Genomic DNA, 26,681 nt, shown 5'->3' with positions numbered 1-26,681 from the left:
CTTGACGACGGATGGGCGATGGAGAGCGTCTAGCCATCTCCGCATATGAAGGAGAGCCAGGACGGTTTGAAGGACCTGAGCCAATTGAAGCCACAGGCGAAGGAGAACGAGAAGCGGACGAAAGAGAAGAAGCACTGGAAAGAGAGCTTGAGGTGCTAGAAGCACGAGAGAGAGCGCGAGAAGAACGAGTGTTGGTCATCTTTTGAATTAGCGTAGTGATTGTTTTTGCTTATTGAAAAAAATGTGATGTTTGTGCTTATATAGTTGAAAAACAGTGAAGAGTCAATAGCTAACAATTACTATTTTTATTATAAGTCTGAGAGAAGAACTAATAAATGAGGGTACGACCTGAATATATATGAGGGATGATGACTGTAAATGTCTGACGTCGTCTATTAGCTGAGAATGAATAAATAGAGAATTAAGAGATGTGTGATCTATGTAAACACGACAATGATCACTGCTGTCATTGTTACCGGCGTCTGTTCGATCAATCTGGGCAGGAACCAATGTACTAACTACTCTGCTTCCTCGAGTAATGCCAAGACACATTCTTTCATGTTTAGCCTTACTGATTCTTTTATTAAAGACATTAATTTTCTTTTTGCATTTGCTGCAGAAAAATGTTTTCAAATAAGTCATGATTAAGCTTTTAGAGATAAAAGTGATCAGACTGTTTTCCTTAGCCAGATAATTTAAATAGCTAACCCTCCCTAGAAAAGACTTAAAGCCCAGTAATACAGATTACTTAATTAAGGGTTTTACTGGACAATCACTGCGCATTTACTGGACATCTAATATTTCAGGGGAAAATTTCCCATAGTGAACCACAATACTTCCTGTATTAGTATGCGGTGTTGCTTCTTTATCTACCATGCACAAAAGGCATTTTAAAAGACATAAGGCGTAGATGACCAAGTTACTTAACTCATGATGGCTGATGATTCAACCATAATCTAGTCTTTACATCCAAAGAGTAGTTTAACATCTAGTAAGGCTAAACACGTTTTTAAAAGAAGAATTACGGCCAAATGGAGCAATGCAGGTCTTATCACGGTGGCATAAACAAGCAGCACTAGTACCCTCTCCTTATCAGATGCAATAGAGGAATGTAAAGTAGAATGTATGCTCTACTGTAAGATTATACTCGAGTTATTATAATGATTATCTCATCAAACACATCAGCTCTTCTTAATAAAGAATCCAATTCGCAAGTCATCGACTTAATAGCCTTTTTTCAATAACGCTAAAGCTGAATACAACAGTGGGTGTAGTTCTATATCAAAAGATTGACAGGAAGATACGCTAAATCTCCATGATAGCGAGAAGTCTTTCTAAAAGTGAACGTAGCTACTTAGCCACTAAGCGGGAACTACTAGCAGTTGTGTATACTTTAAAGAAGTTCCATTAGTACCTGTGGGGAAATCACTTTACCCTTTACACAGATCATAAGGCACTTACCTATCTACACACCCAGAAAATCGCTAATTCAATGCTTATAAATTGGTTCGATACGCTGCTTCAGTATGATTTTAAAGTCGTTCATTTGCCAGGTATTGATAATATTCTTCCTGATACGCTATCCCGTCTATATGAAATCGAGGAACCTGCCAATGAACTGGGGGGGGATAAAGCTCACCTTTTGAATAAAGCAGTTAGTAAACTACCTAGTGAAGACAGTGGTGAATATATGACACCTCCTAAAGAAGAACGAAAGTTAATTTTTCTACGTGAGCATCTTAAAGGACACTTTGGTTCTGATGCAATTTACTATGCTCTAAAACGTAAAAGTATCTACTGAAATAACCTCAAAGAGGACGCTGTAGAACTTGTTAAGAGTTGTACTCCCTGTCAACAATTTAACATCATCAAGAAGGGTTATAATCCATTAAGGCCCATTACTGCTAAGTTGCCTGGTGATAGTTGGGGTATTGATCTTGCTGGACCTATGAAGTCTTCACTCTCTGGTAACAATTATTTACTTGTGATGGTTGACATAACTACACGTTACTGTGTTTTGAAACCCTTGCCCGATAAGCAGTCTATGACGATTGTAAAGGTTTTGATCGATGTTTTCTCAAACTACGGATCCCCACGTGTAATCTAATCTGATAATGGAGGTGAATTTGTAAATGAGCTTATGCAGTTGCTGGCTGAAAATGCTGGTTATGATCATAGACTCATCTCTAGTTGCCATCCAAGAGCTAATGGAGTAAGTGAACGTTGGGTACAATCGGCTGTAAATGTAATAAAGAAACAAATCGAGGGTGCTAAAGCTGACTGGGATTTATATGTACCATCTACACAACTCTTCTTAAATGGTAAAGTAAATGAACGCACTAAGACGCCACCTTTTACTTTAATGTTCGGTCGCAACATGAATGACTTTGAAGATTATAGTCAAGAAAAAAATGAGGCAACTAAGGAAAAAATAAACAGTGAACTCCTAGCAAATATAAAGCGCTTAGCGGAGATTGTATTTCCTGCCATACATGAACGAACACAAATAATAACAAACAAACAGAAAGTAAGGTTTGATGCGTCACATAAGCTTATAACGATCCCTGAAAACAGCTATGTAATGGTAAAAGTAAACGTAAAGACCAGTAAGCTAGATCCTGATTATCAAGGCCCTTATAAAGTGAAAAGAATTACTCAAGGGAAATCGTATGTGCTAGAAGATGAAATGGGCGAATTATTACCTAAAAATTACCCACTTTCTACATTAAAACTTATCTCTCAAGATGAGCTTATGTCCACAGACAAGTTCTATCAAGTAGAAGCCATTCTGGCACATAAAAAGGAAAAAGGTAAATATATTTATAAGTGCAAATGGAAAGGGGAACCTGCTACCGACTTTGCTGATCCTAAATTCACTACTGAATACTGGCAAAGAATTGGCATAATACCTGAAGATATTAAAAAGAAGTATGGTATGAAATCTAACAAAGATGAATCTATTGACAATGTAAGTACAGTAATTCCAAATCAGGTAAAAGAAAGATGTCCTTGGATCTTAACGGAGACAGCCGTTCTTCTACAACATATAAAAGGGTTAGCAAAGGCTATAGTTCCAATAAAAGATCTAAACGGCATTGATCATACCTAGGAGGGGATCATGTCATAGAACAATGTCTGCTTAAGGACTGACATTGAGATAAACGATTGTAACCAGTATGAATAGAGTGAATTCATACATTATAAGATTACGTATACACACTTTTAGTGATAAGTCAAATTAAATAGAATCTCTCTTTTGAATATGAATCATTACTTCTTTATATAAAAGGATACACTTCTTTAAAAGATTATCCTTCTTATGGTAAAAGCAGTAACATAACCCAGATCATGAAATGTTAGTCAACCATATCCTCAATAATTATAACCCACGCTTAGAATATTGGCTTATCAGCCATTTGATAGCAACTATAAATAATATATCCTTAACTTAACTGCATGCTCCTTCTGTCTTTATCTCAGAATGAAGATTAATAATAAATTTTTGTCTTGTGTCTTATAAACCATTATATAACAAAATCAAGCACAGTTGGCGCTAAAAATCAAAATCCAAGCAAAAGCAAACATGTACCTCTACCTTCTGCTGAACTCCCTTCCTCCTTTTAACGGAAGCGAATTATTGCGCCCAGAAATATTTATTTTGTCAAGTATGAAAGGAAAACGAGCTGCACCTACTAGATGTATTACTGAAGAAATCAAATGAAAATGCAAACAATCTGAATTTGTTTATGTTGACGAGTATTTCATGAGTCAGATATGTACTAAGTATAAAATGAAAGAAATAAATAATTTCTCTGTTTCTAGATCAAAGCGAAGAGTACACTCAAGTGGGAATCTTGTGGTACGGTGTGGAATCGTGATGTGAACAGTACATTAAATGTATATGCTATTTTTGTTTACAAATCAAAACATGACAATGAAAGTTTTCCCCTTTCAAAAGACCTACAAAAGACTAACAGTACTCCTGAATTTAATACGCTGTCTATAACGGTGGTGCATTTCTTAACGCCTTGGTAAGTATAAAATGAACAGTATATTAAGTTTTTATTCACTAGCCTTCTAGTTACTATGAACTAGAATTGCCAATACGAAATTCATGACGAGTGGTACCTTATATAAGTAAATTATCGTTAAAAACGCATTTCATAGTAATACCACTTTGACTTATATTATACAAATAAATATTGTATTATAAGGCATTTTACATTAAATAACTTTCAATCGTCTTTCAAAAGAACATTTTGCAGTTTGGAAAGCATTACTTTTTTGGGTTTTGCAGTGCCTCTGGGTGCATATACCAGCAATATGTGATGTTTAATGAGATCTTTTATATAAGAGGCTTGCTAACATTTGATTGTGCTCAATAATTAGAGGTTTCCTCATGTTGAGCTCTATATATTAATTTTTATTAGAGAGCAACAGCAAAGACTTAATAAAATTTGGGATTGTTTAAGGCTCTTGATGGCCAAGGTATAAAGGGGTCCGATATAATCACGCAAGTCTGAATACTGTTAGCATGTCATACTTCCCAAATAAAAAAAGGAGCATTTTTCATATTAAATACCTTCACTAAATTTTGCAAAATTATTGGATTAACCAAGATATTTCAGAGCTTGTATCGTTGACCTTTACTTTTACCAATGTGTGTCTTTATTTAGTTTACAAGCTTTAATTCAAAATGAAGTCTAGCTTTGATTTTATATTGCTAGATTTTGGTTTTTCTCGTTGTGATGTTGTATGAGCAACCTGTTGTCCATACCTATAATAATCGCGATTTGCTGGATCATTGTCGCCTTTTGACTGTTGAGGGCTCTTTGGCTCATGGGGGTAGGGCTGATAGTCAGACCTAGAGTTACTCACATTGTTGTTTGTTTTCCATATATTGCTGTAAGATCTTTGCTTTGGTTGTGTAGAAAGCGGTTGCACATTATTTTCACTCTGAAATATCAAAAATTGATCTTTCCTTGGGTTTAGCCCCTGCTGAGTTCTTCTTTCTGCATGGAAGTTTATAAATTGGACAGGCGTATAAAATGCTTTTTGTGTATGCTTTTGTAAGTACGATAAATGCTGTTGTTGATATTGATGATCTGTTCTATCTACTTGCTCATGCTCGATCGGAACTGAAGACGATGATTGTTGCGTAATATGATGTAATTGTGGCCTTGCTTTCATCTCTGCCTTCTTTGGATGTACAAAAGCATCAGATTTATACTCATCATTCGCATTGCTTATATCCTTGCTATTATTTCTCTTGTTTTTTTCTCCAAGTTCTTCAGATGACGACAGTAAGTGGTGAATATTCGAGAGAGATGAAAATCTTGGTTTATATTCGATGTTTTGTGACATTGGTGGCACTTTAATAAAAGCATGACTATTTGCACTTCGTCCTTGTTCCTGTTCGAAGTATTGCATATCTGAATTAGGAGTGGATGTATAGCTGACATTTGCAATTGTTGTTGCTGTTGCCGTCGTCATTTTGCTTTCGGGTAAACCTTCAAATGAACATGCTTGTTGTACCCTAATAGACTTCTGGTCTCTTTCCGTGTCAGATTTATTTTGGCTTGTAGCAGGATAGGCTTCGAAAAGTGGGCTGCTGACGCGTTTTGAAGCAACGCCTTGATCTTTTAAACAATCTGATGATCGTATCGTCTCTTGCTCCTTTGAAACTAAAGAAGAGTAAGTAGACGAACACATTCCAGACACGTTCTTTAATTGCTGCTTTGCCGATAGAGAGCTAGCTAGTCTTCTAGTATGTGATGGCCGTCGCTCTGTAACATGTTCTAGCAAAGAGGACGTTTGAGCAGTTGTATCAGGTATATTTTCCACTTTTTTTTGTATATCAGCAGGTAGGTTATGTTTTTCTTGTGTGCTAGATTCGTTATTTGGAGATTGCAAAGGCGAATGCTTAACTGAAACAGCTTCTTTTAATGTACGTTCCATTGCTACTGTAGCTGTTACATCAGCTTGCGTTTCTTGTAATGCTGAGTCTATGTTATTCAGGCTTAATTCATTAAGATATTCTGTTTCGCTATCGCTTATAGTCCTTTCAAACTGAGCAGAATGATCATCTTCTACTTGTTTTGTTACTTGTATATCATTTGCAATGCTGTCATTCTCTGCAACACCTGCAAACTCTTTTAGCTGCTCTCCTTTACTCGTTATAGTGCCTTTCAACTTTTTCCTTTCTGGAAGATTTCCGTCAATCTCTTCGCTTATTTCCTTTTTAATAGAGAATGATGCTTCCGATGTTTTGCGTTTTGTGAAGCGTGCAGGGATATCTGCATCGTCATATGATGAGGACTGTCTTGAACTTGGTCTTGTATCAGGTATTATCTTCGAACTGGTCGCGGCAGCTAGTAAAGTAGATGTGGAATTGCTATCTGTCTTGCTCTGATCAGAACTGGGGGACTTTAAGGTATGTTTGGAAGGCAAAGGAGGCATAGGAAGCCCTTTTTCTCGTGCTTTCCAAGCAGCACGTACTCTATCCATGCACGACAGTAGCTGTTCTTTTGTAACACCATCTTTAATGCTGTTTAAAATCTTTTTCACCACATTCTCATCGTTGGCTATGCCTTTGTCATCCCTAAATCGCACAAACCTAGGTTGCTGATAAGTAAAAATATAAAACACAATAACCAACACATTACCTCCAGCCTCCTTTTCTAACTGTTGGCGCATAACCTTGCTCAACTATAGTTACTTCACAATTAGGATCATACCTAAACACGTATAACAAATTTAGTATATCAATAGCTGCATAGGTAGGTGCACCGACCTAAACTCTGCTATCCTTCCATCAGGCAAATGGCTCTTCCATCTACAATAAATCATTAGCTTTGACTCTAGAAATTTCCTCACTTCTTACTCGGTGGCTAAAGCAGGCTCAGGTTGAAAATGATCATAAAACTTGTAGGTTACACCATGTGACAATACTTCGATTGAATAGATCGGCTTATGTTCTTTGCTCCACCTGGCAGCAATTCTGAAGTCTACTGTATTTGATTCAGGCGGTTTCCATTTCAGTCTAAGAAAGAGAAGAAAGGGATGGAAAAGAATAGGAGTAAGTAAAAAAATGCATTGATCTATATGCTTTTTACAGGTTACAGTTTCTGACAAGTGCCTGATGTATATGGATATTTAACAGGTGTCCAAATGATGCCATCAGTTTTATGCTTTAATTTAGGTATTTGGTCAAATACTAAATGTAGTCCATAAGATCTTTCCATTTTTTTCAGTTCGACACTGATATAATTCTGTTAGAGATATACACATAAAGTCGCAACATGATATACCTAAAGGGTGGTCTATCTGTTTCTGTCAAATTTCTCAAGCCCATGTTGAGTGGTTGAATAACATCTTGCTGTAACATCTGTATTGTAAGATTAGATATTTCATGTTTTACTCAAGTTATCAATCTTTACTCCAAGTCTGGTATTGAATGAGCGCTGTACTATGCTTAATCCATTTACAACCATCAAGTCAAATATCAAGTATCTCCAGGTTTTCTTTAAAAGCATAAGTCATAGTTTGTATGAGTAATTTATGCTTACCTTTTTATCGTCAACATCCAATACCAGTTCACCATCCATTAGTGTATCTTTTAGATATTCATTCTCTCTTCCTCTAGTAGGGAATAATAGATTTGGCACATAGTACCAATATCGATTACGATCATACTATATTTAAGCGTGTAAGTATGAATACCGCGTAAAAGAGATGAATATTACTAGAAATGAAGCTGGTCCTTTTGGTGATTGAACAAAAAGTAATAAATAACGTACTCCATCTGACCTTTCGCAAACATAATAATCTTCACGTTCAATGTCAATCAGATGCTTGGATTCAAAACAAACGGGTTGAGATCCAGGAAAACTGTTGATGCTAGAAAGTGAACAATTATGTAAACACACAGCTGTGTTCGTATGTTTACCTGTCATTCGTCGTATGCAACAATTCCTTTAGTTTTTGCTGTAGTATCTTGCTATAAGTTGGATCTACGCGTTTTCCAATGAACTCTGGAAGTTGACCATTTTCTGAATTTGGCATGAATAAAAGCTTATTGCTCTGTTTAATCTTTCTGTGATAAAAATTATTATTCAAAGAAAAAAAATAAAAAGAAAAAAAAGAGAGAGAGAGAAAGAGAAAGAGAGCGAAAGGCGCACATTGAAATAAAATACTTTCTCTACAAAAGCCAGTACTTTAAACCACCCTTAGTAAAAATGTGTCGTGAGAACAAATTACATAGCTTTGATACAGAGTTTTATTTAAAAGGGTATTCAATATGACATTCATTAATCGACAATATGATGTTTATACGCATTAGTAATCACTAACGACGTAGACCAACATAAATGGGTGTACCAGAAGAGGTGTACTTTAACATGTAAATATACAACTGATAGATTTCCATTATTCAAGCTTACCCTATAGTTTGGATCAAATATCAGTCCATTCTTCAATATGACTTGACGATAAAAGTCTAATCGTTTTTAGAGTCTCTTTTTCATTATCGTTTCAAATAACTTACTGCTGCACTGATAACCTACACTATACGTTGTGACTTTAATAAGAATCATGTTATCAATGAGAGATAAGCCTTACCGATGTGGTATATAAGTAGCGAATAAGCCCCACTTTTAACGAGGTTAAATATATATTTAACGTTCATGCAGACACATATACATATATATGAATATATACCTTGTCTCCACAACCATGTTCATTAGCAATCTAATAATGCTTTAGTATCACATAATTATCAAACAGAAACTAACCTTTAGAAACAAGCTCTTTTCCTCATCTGACCAATCATGAAGCCATTGTTCTTCGCCTGGTTCATTATGTCTATAGAAATATTGATTCGGGTTCTTCTTAAACATCTTTAATGCATCTGCCTATGAGTAAATCATAAGTTTTCCATTCTTATGCTAACCCTTCTATTTATACTTTTGCATTTGATAAAATCCCCTTTTTTCTCTTCTTGCCCGTACCTGTGGGATCAAGAAAAGAAAAAGCACCCCCACCATTCTTCTCCCAAGCTTCTTTAGCAGATGGTTCAATGCCATGCTTGTTCATAATCACTGGATTTACCCACCCATAGAAATGACCGTCTACCCTAATGGCATTCGATTTGATTTCATCATTAAAGTATTCATCTGCTGTGACTAAACGGCTACCATCATAATCTTCAAGTGACTCACTCTAGAATAATATAAATATTGATAATAATCTATCAATTCGGCGCTACCTTATCTTCTGTTAAATCAGCATCCTCTTCTAAAGGGCGCGGTTCTTCTCCTTTTAGTCTTGATGATTTCCTAGTGGCTAGTACAACAGCACTGTTCTGTTTTGCTATATATTTTGTCAGTTACAGTAAAGGTATATGAGCATACTTACGTTTACTATGTACTTTGCGCTTTTTCGTGATTTTTTCAGAGTTACTATTGAGAGTTGTTGGCTTTACAATCGTCTTCTCTTTGAAATATGTCACCTTATAATGCAGCTTTCGAGAGCTGCAGTACGCGCTGATTTGACGCCCAATTGGATCAGTAATTGTTCATTCGATTGAATATTTATCAAACGCTGTTGTTCTATGGTAAGATATTGCTCTTTGTAAGCTTAAATTAAAGTTGAACAATTTCTAGTGAATACCATAAGACGTAAGTTCAGACATGAGACGCAAACAAGAAAAAAAAAGGGGGGAAGATGTCTTTTGTACACTTAGTGTGGCTTAGATAAAGCAGCAGTGGTTACTTTATTAAAATGCTAAATGAATTTTACATGGTGCTTTTCTTCTATAACTGGTAAACCTGGCCTTGATGATAATAACTAATGATATCAACCTTAAATTCAGCGAGCTGATGATAAAATAGCTTTAAAAGATGTGCTTGGTTGGTAGTCAGAACGTCCCCTTCATTACAAATAGTGTATGGCACAAGTAATGTTACAATACCATTTTTCAAGGCCGTTGGCATTCCAAGTGATCGAATAAGAGGTTCCATATTGTGAGGCATCGGGTCAACTCCACGTTTCACGGGACCGTCAGGTAAAGTGACTGTCTGTGAAGCAACAGCACCAGATCGAGCATAATCCGGCTGTACAAAATCATTAAAGTATGTTTCCACTTCTTGTGGGCCTTTGTTTGTAAAGAGTAGGCCAACTTCATTTGTTAATTGCTTTGGAAAACATTAGCTCATCTATGCATAAGTATATCACTATTTCGTACCTTTGCTATTCCAGACAATCCATCTTTATACTCTGTTTCGGGTGTTGTGCCAAGAGCTTTGGCCATAACTCGATTCTTGCCATAAAAGAAGCGAGAATCCTTAAAGTCACTACGAACCTGCTTCAAATGCGTATTACGCATGTCTTTGACTGAGAACAAGTACAAGTAACTAAAGTTATCAACGCAATCTTGAATCTAATAAATTGTTTAATTTTTCCTTTTCTTGCTTAGATCATCCTACTTACATCGCTGATCAATTTCTCTTTTCCTTCTCGGCCTTTTTTATCGGTTCTTGTTAAAGAAACTACTTAGGGTTATTTATTGCTATTTTATATGAACGACGGCTTAATCCTACCAACTGTGCTGCGTTTTGATTTAGGCATTTTTTTTTTCTGAAAGTAAGAAAAAGGTTCCTCTTCTTTTTCCCTCAAGAAATAAAGTGACATTTGTGACTTTCTATTTCAGCCACAGATATTTGCTGCATAAATTTCGTGTATTATTTAGTTTCACGCTTCCTCCATTATAAAATACTTTTAGGCTGTTGACTAACACCGACATCCCAAATCCCACAACATCGCAGTCGTCTTCTCCCACCACATCAGAATACGTCTCTACTAGTCTACCTGACGCTCCTTTTCGTAGATACGCTTCCGTTATTGCTTCTTCAACTTCACCCTCCTTGCGATCAAATAAATCTCTGAGAGCATCCACTTTGGGCAAATCTTCAACTAAATCAGTACCTCTTAAAGAGTTCCATTTATATCGTTCACAAAACGTTATCGGTACGGATAACGATAACGAGAGAGGCACTGTTTATCGTACAGGCGCCACAGATCACTCTGTCTTCTACCATGTGCCAGGCCATCCTAACCACCAGAAAGCTTCTTTGGCAGAAAAGATCAATGAAGTTTTCCCTTTCAGAGTTGGGTTGGGCCATACCTCATCTAGTGACTCCAGTGGCACCACCATTGAGATCTCATTGATAGACCCAGACGCCTGTAAAAAGGCTATTTCTGCTCCTATCACTATTAATGGACAATCATTTTATACTTCACCAGCTGTACACCCTGATCAGGCCTTACTCGAAGTTAACCTTTCCAAGCTACCCATTTGGCAACTAGACAAACTTTGTCGCAGTCTTCTGAACAATTTCTTTCGCTATGGTGTTGTTCGTGAAATGTCCATCTACTTAGATGATTGGTCAGGCTGCTGGTTCATTGACAATAGGCATCTGTATATAGAAAGGCGCAATTACGCCACTAAGCAATATGAAACACTCACGTATAAGATCGACCTAGAAGGCGGCAGTACCTTCTGTCTTGGTACATGGTCCAAGATGGGTAAACACTGTGTCTACTGCAAAGCATCCGACCACTGCAGAAAGGAATGCACTAATGTTCTGAAGGAGAGACGTTGATGTTTTACATGTGGCAATGAAGGAAATATAGCTCAAAATTGTCATAGGGCTATTACTGACAGTAACACCTCCAGCAAACGCAGACGAGACTCTACCCAAAATTCCAAAACCTTCAAAGTCGTCGCACTAGTTGCAATTGAACAAGCCTATCATAGAACCAATTGCCTCAACTGAGGTCATCTCTGAGGCTGAGAATGTCGACACGCCTACTGTCCAAGTCGACGCGGCATTTGACACCATCGTGCAGGTTGAGGTTCCTGAAGTTCTGGAGATTCATGAAGCTTTTGCAACATCAGTTCCTTCTCATCTATTACTGTTGATTCCACGCCTTTACAAGGCGAACCAAACAATATAAGAACTCGAACTACCAGCATGCAGTTACAGTCTAACCTCACTCCCTCTGAAATACTTGCTAGCTCTGTGCTTGTTGATACGGTCAAAGGATGTAAGAGATGTGGAGGCAAGGATTACCAAAAATCCAGTAGCCTTAAATGTCCCATGAACAAGAAGTATACTTCTGAGCCTATTGTTGATTTATATGCAAGACAGACTTTGGAAGATCACAGCACAACAGACCGCGCCTCGAAGGATGTTGTTATGGAGGAGGATTTATTTCCTTTCCTCCATTTCTATTCCATTACCCTACCTCTAAAAATTCCACAAAAAAAAAGCAGAAAACGCTAAAACAAACAAAAAGATACTATATTTAATTATGATTAATACAACATATAAAACTAATAACAAAAATGGTTCTTCGGAACACATTTTTATCAGCTCTACCAACTCTAAAAACTCATCTTGTCGATCCAATTTTTCCATTGACGCACTTAACTGCCGTGGCCTTCGAAAAACCGCTAATCCTGCAACCAGTGCTGAATTTATTTGTTATCTACGTACAGTATCCTTAGATATCATTGCTTTACAAGAAGCACATGCAAATACTGACGAGATTGCTCAATTTTTTAACATACAATTTCAAGCGAATACCAGCTATTGGTCCAATTACTGTAGCATTGTTTGTTTTTCACCGTTTCTTTCATTTTCTGAACCTACATGGGATACCACAGCATACACTAACTGTTGAAGTCTCACACGTCCATGAAGCTTTTGATCCAGTTTTTGTTACAGTCGTATATATTCTAGATGATACTGCTCGTCGTCATTCTTGCAATTTTTTCTTCTCAATCCTCAAGGTATATTCAATGCGGTTCCTGCTAGGCATATTCTTTTGGGGAACTTTAACTATTCATACATTGTTAATATATCTCCTCATAATTATTTGCATGCGCCTCTTGAATGGCTGGAATATATAGCTGAACATTATATCGACTCCACTATTGCTACGGGGCAAACATACCAACCTACCCTCCATCGTGGTAGCAGCAGCTCTTGCATTGATTATATTTTCATAAGTCGTGATCTGGCTCCATCCTGCTTAGTTCCTACTTTTCGTTACATACAACCTTGTTGGTCTACCATATGCTGCTTTTTCTCTCCCTTCATCTCACACCAACATCAAGGTTGCCAAAGGACAGACAATCCCCTCCTTCTGTGGGAAAAGGCATTTAGAGAGCGCACCCACGACTAGCTACTTCACGTTCATTCCGGGATCAGTTACATAAGGCAATCTCTGCCGGAATTTCTTCGTTTTCTTACTCCATGAGTGTCCAATGCTAATGGGACGCAACCAAAGCTATTGCCAAACGGGGAGCACAACGCTACTCTCGCCATCAAACTTTCTTCCTTACTAATGCTGAAAAGATGCTACAACATAAACGATCTGCAATCACCAAACATATTCTGGACACACCGACATCGAGTCCTCAGCTCTCGCCTCAACTACGGCTTGTTGAACATCAACTGGCGTCCATACAGTAACGCCACGTTGATAAACTTGCTCTGTATTCAGGCCTTCGGCGGTGAGGGCATGGTGAAACATCAGCTAGTTATCTAAAGCGTACCGTAACACAACGCCAACGTAAAAAGCTGTTCAAAGCCATAAAACATCCCTATACTTCGATTCCTTGTGCCTCTAGAGATAGTATGCTTGAGGCCCGCTTGTCAATTCTATGCCGATTTGTATTGTCCTGACCCTATTACACATGAGGCGGTTGATAATCTTCTCTCTTCGATTCTGTCAGATCTTACTCTTCCTACATCGGATCAATACTGGCTTACTAGTCCCCATTACCTGGGCGATCTACTGGAAGGCGTCTCTCGCTACTCAAAACGCAGTAGTCCTGCATTGACGGCCATCCTTACGAAATATTGCGCCTATTATTTTCCCATACAGCTTGAAAAGCATTAGTTTTACAGGTTTACAATGATGCGTTGTTAAAAGGAATCTTCCCAGATTCTTGACTCCATACCTCTGCGTCCTTGTTTCCAAATAAGATGACTTGACTGATTTGAAAAATTGGAGACCGATTTCTCTCATCAATACTGATGCAAAAGTCTTCATTCGTACTGTCTCTTACGTCGATTCGCTAATCACTCCACTTCAATCTGGTTTTCTACATGGTCGATCCATCACTGATAACGATTTGTTGGTGAAGCTAATCATGGCTCATACGCGTTCTTCCGACTCCACCGCAATTGGTCTATTGCTTGATCAAGAGAAAGCATATGATTGGGTCCATCCAGAGCACCCACAGCGGTGTTCTACAACACTTTGATTTCCCACCAGTTCTTGTTCAATGTTAGCCAATTTATTCTTCGGTTCCGGCCTACATATCAACATCAACGGTCACTTGTTGCAACCAGTCCCACAGCTACGCGGTTTACGACAAGGAGATCCATTGCCACGTGTTTTATTCAACTTGGCTTTCGAGCCACTGTTTCGTAGGATATACGTGGTCAGGCTTTTTAAGGATTCTCGCTTCCTCATTCGCTTTCTGCACCTGGCTACCTCGACCATAATATTAAGCTTCTTGCTTACATCGATGTTATTACTTGCTTTCTGCAATCACATACTAGCTTGCGTATCTTGAACAATCATTTGGCCACGTACTCAGCGGTTTCCAATCCCCATATTAATTTCCACATAACAGAAGCTTCGTGCTGTCTGGGAAGCACGCGATCTTTCAATCTACATGGCGAACCACACTCAACCAGAGCAACATCCACGCATGGCATGGTTGCAACGCTCCAGAACCCATTGTATACCTTGTATATCCAATTTTCCACAATTCACGACAACGAAATGTGTTTCAAAGCCGTTTGTTGAAGAAAATTGAAAGTGCTTGCAACATTCATAATCACCGCTCCTTGTCCTTCCGCAGTCGCGTCATCATAGCCAACTGTTTGGTGCTTTCTAAACTTTGATACGTTATTCATGTTGTCTCCGTGACGAAACAATTTTTGTCTTCGATCGTCTCTATTATAGTCAAGTTCATCACTGTCACTGTTTTTCCAAGATCAGCTTTTCAGCCATAACAGTTCCTCAGAAACTTGGCGGCCTTGGTTAACTGCATCCTTTCATACAGCAATCCGCGCTCCAGCTGCGATGGCTGCTTCCGCTGCTGGGATATTCTCATCTTTCGTCAGAGCTTTGGCGCCCGGAAGAGCTCACTTCTTCCATTGTTCTGCTTCTCCTAGCGGACTATCTCATTCACCTTGGAGAGCTTTCGATGCGGCCCCCAGAGCCTGTGGCATTAAGTTCCGACTTTCGTCTTTTGTTTCCCTCGCTCCGTCCCTTTCTGTCCAAAGACAGAGAGCACCTGTTGTATCTTTTGTATCAAGCCATGGATGCTCTTCCCAAAAATCTCTCTACTGTGGTTATCAACCCAGAGACTGCCATGCACATTCCTCTTGGATCCACCGTAAATCCAATTTGGGCTTTCCCGCTTTGTCCCTCAATTTTAAAGCTTCCAGCAAGTAGTGCGTACATCATTGACTCAGAGTTCCATTTTACACGACCACGCAGTAATATAGAAATTGCTCAGTCACCCAGACTTGTTAAAATGTTTCTGAAAGCGGTTCGCGATGGTTACCTCCAACTGGTCCCTTTCTTCTTACGTACGTGTATAGCACAATCCTTAGCTCGCTTGGCCTCTTCTGCCTATATACCTGTACTACATCATAATATCGATGTCAGTCGGTTTATCAAAGCCTGTACACTCGTACCTTCTGGGAAAGATATCTCATCCAAAGGATTTCGAAAGCTTTATCGTTCGCCTACCCCAGAGTCACTTTCTAGTCTCTCCTCAACGAAATTGCTCCCATTTTGGTGTTTTTCTATTCACCTGCAAGCTCGTACTGTTTGGTATCAGGCCTTGCATGACAAACTGGCCACCTGCTCCCCTCTTTTCAAGCTCCTTCCTGAATTTGTGGATTCTCCACAGTGCACCTTCTGTAATATTTATGCCGTAGAAGGCATCGCCCACTCTCTATATAATTGTCCTCCCAAGCTATTAGTTTGGAAGGAGCTGTGGCCCACATTATTCAGCAGCCAGTTCTCTGCCCCTCTGCTTAAAAGAGCCTTGTTCAAGCTGGAATCCGCTGACTCTTCCGTCGAAAACGAAATACTTCCTGCCGCTGGAATTGCATCCATCCTTTTATCCATCCTGTGTGCTCACTTTAACTTGGTTTTCAACTACTAATCCTTTGTTCCTTCAACGGTTATCTCTTTTGCACGTTCCATCTTATTGACATATTCACACGAACACCTGCTACAATCGGGAGGAACTCTGTTCCCTCTACCTCATTTTTGTTTATAGATTTCCCTTCATTTCACCCAAAGCACATGTCTACATAACCACTCATAACAACTGCAAGCGACACCAGATAATATAAAATCAACACAAAAAAAAAAAAAAAAAAAATTCAAAATCTACAAAGTGACTTTTCAATTTTCACTATAAATTGAGTCCCGTTGACTTTTACGACTTAATACTTTTATCTTCAACAAATATCACACCCATGTCAATCTTAGCAAGTTACGCCGCCCGACTTCTTCGTCGTCGAGCGGTGCTTCGCAAGAGGTTGATAAGAAACGTCCTGGTGCTTCTCTTCGTACCAAACCCCACTCAACACCTGGTAAGAAGTATTGTAGCTTCTATAATACTTCGAGCCACAGCGACTCCGAGTGCAGGCTGCTGAAGAAAGAGAAAGCTTCTTCTGCTTTGTCTGCTCCTGGCGCCTCTTCTGCCTCCAGATGGAGCCCCACCAACAAGTCCACTGGTTTCAAGCCTTGGAGAACTGGTAATCCTTGTCATTCTTGTGGTGATCCTTGGCACGTTGGACACCGTTGCCGACAGGTTTCAAATCCTATCAATGATACCCAAAAGACATTCAGAGCAATGAGCATCTCTTCCGTTCCTCCTGCTTCTTCTGCTTCTCCTTCTGTTGGTCCGTCCAGCAATGATCCTTCTGGTGGTATCTCTGCTGCCAATGCTACAGTCTCTATTCCTCCTGCTTCCGCTTCTCTTTCTGTGTCGCTCCCCGCTAAGCATATGCAAATTGATCAAGCTAGTGCTGATGCCGTTGCTATGGCTGAAGCTGCCCAGGCCTGTAAGTATATCATGCACCCTACATTCTCAATCGCACCTAGAGATACTAACACTACGTATGTTCCAATTGCTGTAGAGCATATCAAAAACTGGGCTATGATAGATACCGGCACCGTCTTTTCTTGTGTTTCTTCTTTCTTCTGTTCTGCCTTGGGCTTGGTACCTTTATCTCCCAAGTAAGGTATTATTAGGCCTGAACATAACGAATCTACAACGTCAAGTCGGTTTGGCGAAATAAGACATTATTTTTCATAACCCAATCCGCCTCGCTTACGTCTTTGAAGCGTTTGATTTTACTAGTGATGCTCCAATTTGTTTAGGTATTGATATTCTTCCTAAGCTACGAATTGATTTAACGGGATTAGCAACCTCTTGGTTAAGCTCTAGCAATCCTAAGATACCTGATCCAGTTGATCCTGCTCAGCATAAGCCAAATGAAGCTCCTGTTGGTTCGTCTAAGGAACGCACACATTTGATGAACTCTCTACAACCTCTTCTTGACGCTAATTCCAAGATTCTCATGTTTTCTCATTGCAATTTACCTGGTGCCATTATCACTCTTGACACTAAACCCAGTGCCTTTGCTTTACGTAGGTAATATGATATCTCACTTGCATATGAGAAGTTATTGGATGAACAAGTTCAAACGTGGTTGAATGATCATGTTATCGAACCAACTCCTGCCAATACTAGGTTTAGCAATCCTATTCTTTTTGTTAGTAAGAAAGATATCCACGGACAATATACTAAAAAAGAGCAGTTATTGATCCACGTCTTTTGAATCCCATAGTTAAGAACGCTGACAGAATGCCTTTACCTCTTATCAGCGATATTCATCAACGTATGGGTTCATCTACCATCTTTACCACCTTCGACATCAAGCAGTGCTTTCATCGTTTTCTTATTCAAGAATCCGATAGACCCAAAACCGCCTTTACTGTTCCTAGAACTGGCATGCAATATCAATTTCGTCACTGTCCTTTTGGATTGACAATTACTGGTAACATCGTTTAACGTATCCTTACCAACCTTTTTGCTGATCTTCCATACACTGCACTCTACATTGATGATCTGTGCGTATTCAGTTCTGGATCCATGAATCAACATATGGAAGATGTTCAAGAAGTTTTAAGACGTCTCACATCGGCAAATCTCATCATCAACGTCGAAAAGACATACTTCGCTCAAAGTTGTGTGAATGTTCTGGGTTGGACTATTGGTGACAATGATTCACTCATTTCTGATCAACGCAAGTTGTCAAATATCGATGTTTGGCCTACACCTACTACTGGTAAACAGGTCATGAGTTTTTTTCGGGCTCGCTAGCTATTTCTGTACAAGTGTTCCAATATTCTCTCAGCTCACAGCTCCTTTTGACAGACTTAGATCTCCAAGTTCTTTAAAAAAAAAAATTTGGAATGAATCCCACAATCGAGCTTTCCAGAATATCAAGATTGCTTTGATTAATGCTCCTGTTATCAGCATTCTTGATCTCAAGTATCGCTTCTACGTCGCAGCATATGCTAGTGCTTATGGTATCGGTGGTGTCATATACCAGGTCATCAACCAAGAAGTTAAATACAACGCTTTTGCGGCAAGAGCTTTCACAGCTACGGAACGTCACTATCCTACCAACAAGTGTGAATTATTGGCAATAGTTTACATGTTTGACAAATTCCACAAATGGCTCTATAACAGACCATTTACCTTGGCCACTGATCATAAGTCTGATTTATATTCACACACAAGTGGTTCCAAATGCTGCTATGTGCAACTGGTTTGAACACTTGTTTGAGTACACCTATGATATCGTTCATTGTCCTGACATTAAGAATGTTATTCCTGACGCACTTAGTCACTTATTCCCAGATGAATATTTGGAGGAAGGTAATAATATCATTAGTGTTGACATTAACAACATCAGTAGCAAGAAAAAAAGGAAAATCTGCTTTTAACGAAAAATCTAAAAGCAATGATAAGTGCGCACAAGTAGTCACCTGTACCCCACAAACCATGCTGCATCGTACTTTGCAATATGAAGACTTTATTACATCTCTTCTTGAGGAAAGACGTGATATCATTCTTGGTTCATTTGCTTGGTCATTTTGGAGTTAAAGCTGTTGAATTGGCCATTCATGGCGATAATCTTCATTGAACTAATTTAAGACAAGACATACAGGATGTTATCTCACAGTGCCATGAGTGCAAACTCTTTAATATTGCTAAAACAGGATATCACCCTCCTAAGAGCATCCTACCTGATGGTCCATTACAGTAGGCGCAACAACCTGGACAACGTTCTCATATTTTCGCTTTTTGCTTGCCTACAAGGACGACATTTGCTTCTGTACAAATGACAGCCTCAACAAACGTTGCATAGCGTATAGTCATATTGTATTTAAAAAATAAGCCTAATACATGAAGGCATTCTTGAACAACGCTCTAAAAACTTCGCGTAGTCGGCATTTTCAAATTCAGAATTCGGCTATTAAATTTTAAACTTCACATTCCTCTGCAGTAATATGAGATATTACAGTACTGTACATTCCAGCTAAAACTACAATCAATGTAGTCGTGAGTTGTTATGCAAACGGTGATACTTCTCTCTTATTCTGTATAACAACCTTTGCTTAAAAGTCAACCATTACTATCCACACTTCTTCTCTTAATCGCCTAAGTGTTTACCGTATGGTAAGCAGCAATGCATTAAGCTCTCACTATTGGATAGCAATGCCCCTGAAGACATTGCAGCCGAGCTTATAGTATGTTTAGCGGCAGTTAGACGATATACTAACCAAGTGATTCTGAACAGGCAGCAAAATCCAGATGGAACGACAGGTATTATACTAAATTGTGCAAGGGAATATATCAACCTACTTGCAATCCGAGGCCATTAACGCATGACAAGCGAGATTCCCCGGATTTTCGAACAGTTGGATCTGCCGATATCGTGCTCACCAACAAATACTGTTGCCAAATCAACGAATGTTCGAGTTTTCATCAAAAAGAAGACGGCACTTTTTACAAACAAACCTACGAAGCTTCGGTTAGAAAAGGATAAGAAAAAATTGGAACTGTACAGTTGATGCGCAGAGATGAGTAGTTTCTACAGGTAAGACTAAGCTTAGCATTCGAGGCTCAGATGGTTACAAGTACTACTAGACGCAAGGAGGTAACCCATTGCGACCACATCACTTCGATATAACTGTGACGCATAGCGGTGGCAGTTCGATACTTTGGAGGCATGCAATGCTGCAAAGATCAGGGCGTGCATGGCAGGTATACAATGAAAGTACTAATTACGACAATTACCAGCATGTATTAGGCACTATGCGTGTGAAATTGCTGACATATAACGAAACAGATAAGAGCATTGCTGATTTTCAATACGATAATGATCCCAAGTACCAGTCCAAATCTACAGAAGCATGGCTGACAATAGAGAGCGTAGGGCGTATAGTAAAATGGTTAAGTCAAAGTCCCGATCGAGATCCATTACAGCATGCCCGGCGACATTAAAGGCTTAAGTGTAACCCTCACGAGGCAGCCATTGGCAAAGGCGAAGAACTCTGGAAAAAGCTATATAGAGAAAGGAACCCTTTCTGTATGGATGATCTTAGAAGGTGTATCGACAGTATGTTGTCACAAAAGACGTCAGTTACTAAGGCAAACAGCGGATCAATGTAGTACTAACAAATGGGATAGCTTTTTTCCGATCTCGGTAACCTTATTGTTCACCTACCAGCTATTAATTTTCCAGCGTACTCAATGCAAAATAAAAGCCAACCGTTTCAAAAAATTCTGCATACATACAATATGTTGTGTTAAGGTTGTCGGGCGTTGAAACTCCATATATAGAAATCTTTGTGAAAAAATGCGAAATTCTGAAAAATGTTGTCCAGGTTGTTGCGACTACTGTAGATCATTGGTACATGAATCTTAGTGCTTTCAACTGTACGTCTTCTAGCGGAAATAATTTCTTACCAGTTATGGTAGATTTATTTTCTCGCTTTACCATCTTACAAGCTATCCCGGATAAGCAAGCACTTACAATCGCTAAGGAGCTTATTGGATTCTTCTGTATGTTCGGCTGACGTAAGGCCATTGCTAGTAACAACGGAAATGAATTTACTGCTACCATGGTTACTGCAATGATCAACAACCTCGGTATCGATAAGAAATTATCAAACCTTTTTAATCCCCTTGGTAATTCAGTTAATGTGGCTTTTTAGGATTAGCAAAGCGAACCATTATCAAGCAGTTACAAGGATGTAAAGAAGCTTAGAATTTATATGTTCATATAACCCAATATGCCATGAACATAAAGTACTCAGACTTCATAAGAGTCAACCTTACATTGTTATCTTTAACAAAGTTCCTCATGATATGAGCGATTTTTCTCATATTAAACCAACCCTGCGAAACGTGGCCATAGATGCAAAAGTCATCGAACAAAGGTTCAAGTAAATTCGTTGACTAAGAGCAGGGATAACTTTTCATGGATAAAGAGTATTCAGAAAGCCAGCAATACTTACCTCTGAAAAAGGATAGAATCATCCATATCCCTTTTCCGCTTAACAGTGAAGTCATGGTCAAAAATGTAATTAGAGAATATAAAACAGCCCTTGTTTATGAAGACCCTTTTACATTAACAGTTTTACAAGGAATGGGAATTATATCCTCGTAGATAAACAAAACGATTTACTTTCATGGCACGCACCTATATCACACATTAAACTTATCGCTCCTCCAAGTGGCACAAGCTCTGCTCCTGAGCCATTCAATGAATAGGACAAACATTATGAGGTTCAAGCTATTATACAGCATAGAGGAACTCCAGGTAATTATGAATACCTTATTCACTGGAAAGACTACGACGACCCCAAAGATCACACATGGGAACCTGTGTCTCACATAGATGACCCTAAACTTATTGAAATATATTGGGCACGCCGTAATGCAGGTAATTCCGTTTCTAAACGAGCTTCTCTACCTAAACGTACCATTTCTACTCGTGACACTCACAGTAGAAATAAGAGATCAAGGCGTTAAGTCGTTTAAGTAATCATTATCTTTTTTTTTTCCCTAGTTTTTTCCTAAAAGGTTTTATTCAGGTGATTTTTACGAACAATGCTACTATGATCTACCTTTAACATCTACATCATCCATTACGCATCTTATCGCACACTGTGCATGAATACCTTATTATCCACAAATATTTATTGTTTCTTTTACCGTTTAATTCAGACTAGGAGGGAGCAGTGCTGTGCCATCACAGCATTATCAATAAATATTTGTAATAGTCGTTACTCGGTTAGGAGTCCTTCCATATATAACCTATCATATGCGAGCTTACTCTTAGAGCGCCGTTACAATGCTTAATTAAACGTCCATGCTCTAACTTCCAGGCCAACGGTTCCTTATTCGACAAGGCATTGTCAGATCATGTATCACCTCATCCACAAGGCACCTCAAACATACATCGAACCAATAGTTAATACTAGTTAGGTTCTTCCCAGTTATTCCCATTGTAGCTGGGCGCTTATAGGTACGCTCTCGATATCCAATTATCATTATTGATTGTAGATGTTAAAAAGTATAAATACCATTGTTTTATTCATCGTAAATAAAGATATCATATATTTCAGTCTCACTGACTTATTGTCCTTTTTTCTATTCTTCTTATTATTCCTAGCTTTTGTCTCTTACCTTTGTATTTGGCAAAGCAAAATCTATTTAAATTCTAAAACTTCTGAGCACTTAAATATAGATCACGTAATTAATCCAAATTATTCTAAATGGAGGTTTACACGAAATTGCATTATATTTCATCGATCTTTAGTTCTGTAAAGCTAACCAAATACAACTCCTTTTTTCTTTGTTTCAAATATGCATTTCGTTAAAGAATCAACCATAATGAACCAAAACTCTGCTAAAATCAGCTATGCACGCTATGCGCAAAGTTAATACAGCATGAGATAACTTGGGGTTGATTAACGAATAGAAAGACAAAAGACAGGGACAAACAAGTATTTGTGAGAATTCGTTTATTCCTGAGAATTGAGATAATCCAAAAATACAATGGAAAAAAGGGCTCTATTTATACTTTTTGATGTGATGCGATATGTCTCGAATATATAAAGAAGTGATAAGGGAAATGTGTGTCGATGAGTCTCTATATAACCTCTTTATTGTATCTTGAGACGAGAGAGAGCTCATTATTACAAACAGCGTCATTTTATATGAAGATAGAATTATTAAGGAACCGATTTAATTATGTCCAATAATAGTTGGGCATATCGCGTTATATGTTAATAACGTATATTGCTGTCAGTATCTTTGTATTATTCATTCTTAAAGTATAGATTTATAGTAATTGTTTTGAACGGATGGCTCAAAATTATAATCAATTAAAATATAAAAGGGCAGCGATATAAATTAAAATCCTTTGTTAGAGGATTTAATTTATAGCGAAAGAGGATCCGGGTTATGGAAGTCTTGAGAGTATTCCTATTTATACTATTTCAAAGTAGATAAGCGCTGATATAATAACTAGATGACTCGCTTAAAGAATAACCAATGATGGAGATATACGCCTGTCAAGGTTCTAATTCATTGATGAATTATGAGTGGGAAGCAGACAAAAAGAACTAATAAGTCAATGACTTTCAATCAAAGAGTTTATGTTATGAAAAAGAAGAGAAAATTTTTATATCTGGATAAGAGTATATATTCAAAGAGAGAGAACCTGAGTATGAGTCATTGAAACTGAGATCAATATTACTATAGTGAATATGTGGATATGTTATTATAAAATGTTAATAGCTACTGTTAGAGAATTGAGGCTTATATCTTATTGTATGCTCTCGTCTGATACGATAAAGGAGCAGAGAGTAGAATGTATGCTCTACTGTAAGTTTATACTCGAGTGTTATGATAATTTATTTCACTAAACACGTCATTCATGCAGGTCATGTAAGACAAGGAAAGTTCATTGTTCTGTCATTATTACCGTCATAACTATATTTAGATCGGTTCACAAGATTTATGAGAATTCAGTGTACTTACTGGCTAATCTAGCTTCTTGGTAAAAGGTGATAATCTCGAATAAGAGCATCATCATCTTTATACACTTCTATACTTTAGTTTATTCAATCATTATTATAGTCAATGCTTATAGAAGTGTGTTCCTTCACAACAGCAATTTTGTACGACAAGATTAAGTATTTATAGAGTAAATACGACAAAGTGCACAATTTAATACAATAAAATCTAATCAAGGTTATACAACTCTGAATTGGGATTAATGTATTGAATCTCAGGTGTGATAAGGTAACTTTCTCAACAGATAAAACAAACAAGGAAATACTTTGGAACGCTTTATTAGGAGAAAGTTAGATCATGAACAAATTACATGGAATAAAAGGCTCTATTTATACTTTTTGAGATACACGGCTTTTGGGGAGATCTTCTATCGAGTTAGTACTGCTCATTGGTTAATTCGCGATATCTAGATGGTGACTAAACTGTGGATGCTGAGAATACCGCGATCTCACGTAGACATGTACCTTAGTTAGTACTCCGACCTCTTTTAAAACAACCTAATTTCTTTTTGCTATGAGCTCTTCCTCTCACTTCTAATAAAAGGATAAAACAGAGACTCATCACTTCTTTGCTTTTATTCTACACATTACCGAGTACTAACAACAACAACAACCAATACCCCACAACTATAATTATTTAGCTGCAATGGACACTGAGATAATTTGAGGTAGATTTGTTATAAAAGACAAAAGACAGGGATAAACAAGTACTTGTGAGAATTCGTTTATTCCTGAGAATTCAGATAATGCAAAATACAATGAAAAAGAGGGCTCTATTTATACTTTTTGATGAGGGTTAAATCAAGGTACAATTTGATTCGTTCTGCTACGGTAATGATTAAAGCTGCGGTGCCTGGCTTACGAGAATGATCGGGATGCTTACTAAGTTACTCTAATTGGTTATTCTTATTGTAAAGACTATGCATTAGAATAGTGCTTATAAATCACTTTATATTTCATATTGACTACGCACAGACCCTGTCTTTACTTATTATGGAAATTATAATCTTCGTTCTATAACACTATAAAACTCGGATCAGTATCTCTCCTCACTGTCTAGGCTCCATATCTATCTTTAATAATTGGTCAGGCACATGATGATGTGTCGACTGAATTGACAAAGTACTTTCTTATCAAATAAGATTTTAGATAATACATGTAATTAAGTCAAATGTAAGCTCACACGTAAAGATTAGTATTAGACATGGTCAAATACGGCAAGTTGGATGCCATTCCAGTAGGATTGACAGAGGTAAAGGGCGTCTCAGCATTTACCAATTCGATATTATGATTATTATAGTGTTTCTGGTGGACAGGCTTTTCTTGGTAGATCAAAGCTTGATTAGCATTTCTGGGAATAAACGGATTATCCACCATGGCAATCTTGCGAGGTCTATTAGCATTCCACCATCCTTCGGCGTGTTGTAACCGGTCTTTCATGGCCTTGGAGCTGCTCATTATACAGAATTGCTTGATTTCATGTAGCAACTGTTTTGCCAAGTAGAAAGGTAAGAGACAAAAGCTAGGAATAATAAGAAGAATAGAAAAAAGGACAATAAGTCAGTGAGACTGAAATATATGATATCTTTATTTACGATGAATAAAACAATGGTATTTATACTTTTTAACATCTACAATCAATAATGATAATTGGATATCGAGAGCGTACCTATAAGCGCCCAGCTACAATGGGAATAACTGGGAAGAACCTAACTAGTATTAACTATTGGTTCGATGTATGTTTGAGGTGCCTTGTGGATGAGGTGATACATGATCTGACAATGCCTTGTCGAATAAGGAACCGTTGGCCTGGAAGTTAGAGCATGGACGTTTAATTAAGCATTGTAACGGCGCTCTAAGAGTAAGCTCGCATATGATAGGTTATATATGGAAGGACTCCTAACCGAGTAACGACTATTACAAATATTTATTGATAATGCTGTGATGGCACAACAGCAACCCTGCCCGGAACCGGCTTTGAATTACTGTTTGGGATAATGGAAAGATGTAGGGCAGAATAAGAAAAAGACAGAAGTACTGTTAGAGCTGTGTATATCCTTTTTATAGAAAAGATATCCAAATATGATCTTTTATTGATATGAAAATCGTCCTCTATTTATACTTTTTCTTCAACGGGTAAACCTGGTTATCCTGGAACAATTAATAATCCTTTTTCATAGATAATGCTAACGATCAATTCGCCTAAAGCATCTTCCTGTTTGCTCCTGATCTTATTGGATCATTAAATGTACCTGCCTTACTGGATCAGATATAAAAGTTTTCCAAACAGAGATAACAATAGCAATTAGGGCCCAACGTGTCGTATTTACCTTACAAATACTTGATCTTGTCGTATAAGATTACTATAAATCTATACTTTAAGAATGAATAATACAAAGATACTGACA

The 26,681-nt window shown here is 38.0% G+C and overlaps 14 protein-coding genes across 14 annotated transcripts; 9 read left to right on the top strand and 5 right to left on the bottom strand.

Moving 5' to 3' along the window:
• The first annotated feature begins 1,264 nt into the window (after window positions 1-1,264).
• Window positions 1,265-1,971, top strand: RHIMIDRAFT_69229 (uncharacterized protein). The gene has a single exon (XM_023615570.1). The coding sequence runs from the start codon at window positions 1,493-1,495 to the stop codon at window positions 1,799-1,801; it is 309 nt and encodes a 102-aa protein (XP_023462732.1). The 5' UTR covers window positions 1,265-1,492; the 3' UTR covers window positions 1,802-1,971.
• On the top strand, window positions 1,972-3,109 carry RHIMIDRAFT_301344 (uncharacterized protein; the record flags this gene model as incomplete). Its single annotated transcript, XM_023614364.1, has 1 exon — window positions 1,972-3,109. The coding sequence occupies exon 1, from the start codon at window positions 2,141-2,143 to the stop codon at window positions 3,107-3,109; it is 969 nt and encodes a 322-aa protein (XP_023462731.1). The 5' UTR covers window positions 1,972-2,140.
• A 1,251-nt stretch (window positions 3,110-4,360) lies between these two features.
• On the bottom strand, window positions 4,361-6,741 carry RHIMIDRAFT_69216 (uncharacterized protein). The gene is made up of 3 exons (XM_023615569.1): window positions 6,666-6,741; window positions 4,583-6,616; window positions 4,361-4,519 (listed from the first exon to the last, which is right to left on the bottom strand). Exon 2 carries the CDS (start codon window positions 6,505-6,507, stop codon window positions 4,687-4,689), a length of 1,821 nt encoding a protein of 606 aa, XP_023462730.1. The 5' UTR covers window positions 6,508-6,616; window positions 6,666-6,741; the 3' UTR covers window positions 4,361-4,519; window positions 4,583-4,686.
• Window positions 6,475-7,955, bottom strand: RHIMIDRAFT_207406 (uncharacterized protein; the record flags this gene model as incomplete). Its single annotated transcript, XM_023606986.1, has 7 exons — window positions 6,475-6,703; window positions 6,884-7,042; window positions 7,123-7,260; window positions 7,311-7,387; window positions 7,440-7,523; window positions 7,569-7,694; window positions 7,746-7,955. Coding segments are annotated over 7 exons (1,023 nt in total), but the record flags the coding sequence as incomplete, so codon positions are not given.
• Window positions 7,956-8,347: 392 nt separating this feature from the next.
• RHIMIDRAFT_241225 (uncharacterized protein) lies at window positions 8,348-9,691 on the bottom strand (the record flags this gene model as incomplete). The annotated part of the gene is made up of 11 exons (XM_023609537.1): window positions 8,348-8,392; window positions 8,442-8,497; window positions 8,546-8,565; window positions 8,620-8,651; window positions 8,719-8,748; window positions 8,793-8,912; window positions 8,965-9,219; window positions 9,266-9,369; window positions 9,415-9,458; window positions 9,509-9,608; window positions 9,670-9,691. 11 exons carry the CDS (start codon window positions 9,689-9,691, stop codon window positions 8,348-8,350), a joined length of 828 nt encoding a protein of 275 aa, XP_023462728.1.
• Window positions 9,692-9,812: 121 nt separating this feature from the next.
• Window positions 9,813-10,551, bottom strand: RHIMIDRAFT_207346 (uncharacterized protein; the record flags this gene model as incomplete). The annotated part of the gene is made up of 3 exons (XM_023606985.1): window positions 9,813-10,193; window positions 10,244-10,438; window positions 10,489-10,551. Coding segments are annotated over 3 exons (639 nt in total), but the record flags the coding sequence as incomplete, so codon positions are not given.
• Window positions 10,552-10,576: 25 nt separating this feature from the next.
• On the top strand, window positions 10,577-12,015 carry RHIMIDRAFT_241223 (uncharacterized protein; the record flags this gene model as incomplete). Its single annotated transcript, XM_023609536.1, has 3 exons — window positions 10,577-10,603; window positions 10,824-11,583; window positions 11,816-12,015. The coding sequence occupies 3 exons, from the start codon at window positions 10,577-10,579 to the stop codon at window positions 12,013-12,015; spliced, it is 987 nt and encodes a 328-aa protein (XP_023462726.1).
• A 2,856-nt stretch (window positions 12,016-14,871) lies between these two features.
• RHIMIDRAFT_301335 (uncharacterized protein) lies at window positions 14,872-16,489 on the top strand. The gene has a single exon (XM_023614363.1). It carries the CDS (start codon window positions 15,290-15,292, stop codon window positions 16,259-16,261), a length of 972 nt encoding a protein of 323 aa, XP_023462725.1. The 5' UTR covers window positions 14,872-15,289; the 3' UTR covers window positions 16,262-16,489.
• Window positions 16,490-17,588: 1,099 nt separating this feature from the next.
• RHIMIDRAFT_69106 (uncharacterized protein) lies at window positions 17,589-18,545 on the top strand. The gene is made up of 2 exons (XM_023615568.1): window positions 17,589-17,889; window positions 17,961-18,545. Exons 1-2 carry the CDS (start codon window positions 17,827-17,829, stop codon window positions 18,159-18,161), a joined length of 264 nt encoding a protein of 87 aa, XP_023462724.1. The 5' UTR covers window positions 17,589-17,826; the 3' UTR covers window positions 18,162-18,545.
• Window positions 17,961-18,797, top strand: RHIMIDRAFT_267442 (uncharacterized protein). Its single transcript, XM_023612002.1, has one exon. It carries the CDS (start codon window positions 18,266-18,268, stop codon window positions 18,494-18,496), a length of 231 nt encoding a protein of 76 aa, XP_023462723.1. The 5' UTR covers window positions 17,961-18,265; the 3' UTR covers window positions 18,497-18,797.
• A 183-nt stretch (window positions 18,798-18,980) lies between these two features.
• Window positions 18,981-19,316, top strand: RHIMIDRAFT_267431 (uncharacterized protein). The gene has a single exon (XM_023612001.1). It carries the CDS (start codon window positions 19,004-19,006, stop codon window positions 19,283-19,285), a length of 282 nt encoding a protein of 93 aa, XP_023462722.1. The 5' UTR covers window positions 18,981-19,003; the 3' UTR covers window positions 19,286-19,316.
• Window positions 19,317-19,983: 667 nt separating this feature from the next.
• Window positions 19,984-20,332, top strand: RHIMIDRAFT_267424 (uncharacterized protein). The gene has a single exon (XM_023612000.1). The coding sequence runs from the start codon at window positions 20,071-20,073 to the stop codon at window positions 20,254-20,256; it is 186 nt and encodes a 61-aa protein (XP_023462721.1). The 5' UTR covers window positions 19,984-20,070; the 3' UTR covers window positions 20,257-20,332.
• Window positions 20,333-20,823, top strand: RHIMIDRAFT_267421 (uncharacterized protein). The gene has a single exon (XM_023611999.1). The coding sequence runs from the start codon at window positions 20,420-20,422 to the stop codon at window positions 20,687-20,689; it is 270 nt and encodes an 89-aa protein (XP_023462720.1). The 5' UTR covers window positions 20,333-20,419; the 3' UTR covers window positions 20,690-20,823.
• Window positions 20,824-25,322: 4,499 nt separating this feature from the next.
• RHIMIDRAFT_241219 (uncharacterized protein) lies at window positions 25,323-25,731 on the bottom strand (the record flags this gene model as incomplete). The annotated part of the gene is made up of 2 exons (XM_023609535.1): window positions 25,323-25,398; window positions 25,457-25,731. The coding sequence occupies 2 exons, from the start codon at window positions 25,729-25,731 to the stop codon at window positions 25,323-25,325; spliced, it is 351 nt and encodes a 116-aa protein (XP_023462719.1).
• Window positions 25,732-26,681: the final 950 nt, after the last annotated feature.

Source organism: Rhizopus microsporus (assembly GCF_002708625.1).
Source record: "Rhizopus microsporus ATCC 52813 unplaced genomic scaffold scaffold_20, whole genome shotgun sequence".
NCBI lineage: Eukaryota > Fungi > Mucoromycota > Mucoromycetes > Mucorales > Rhizopodaceae > Rhizopus > Rhizopus microsporus.
Note: the sequence above shows the minus strand (reverse complement) of the source record. Positions and strands in the feature narration are given on the sequence as shown.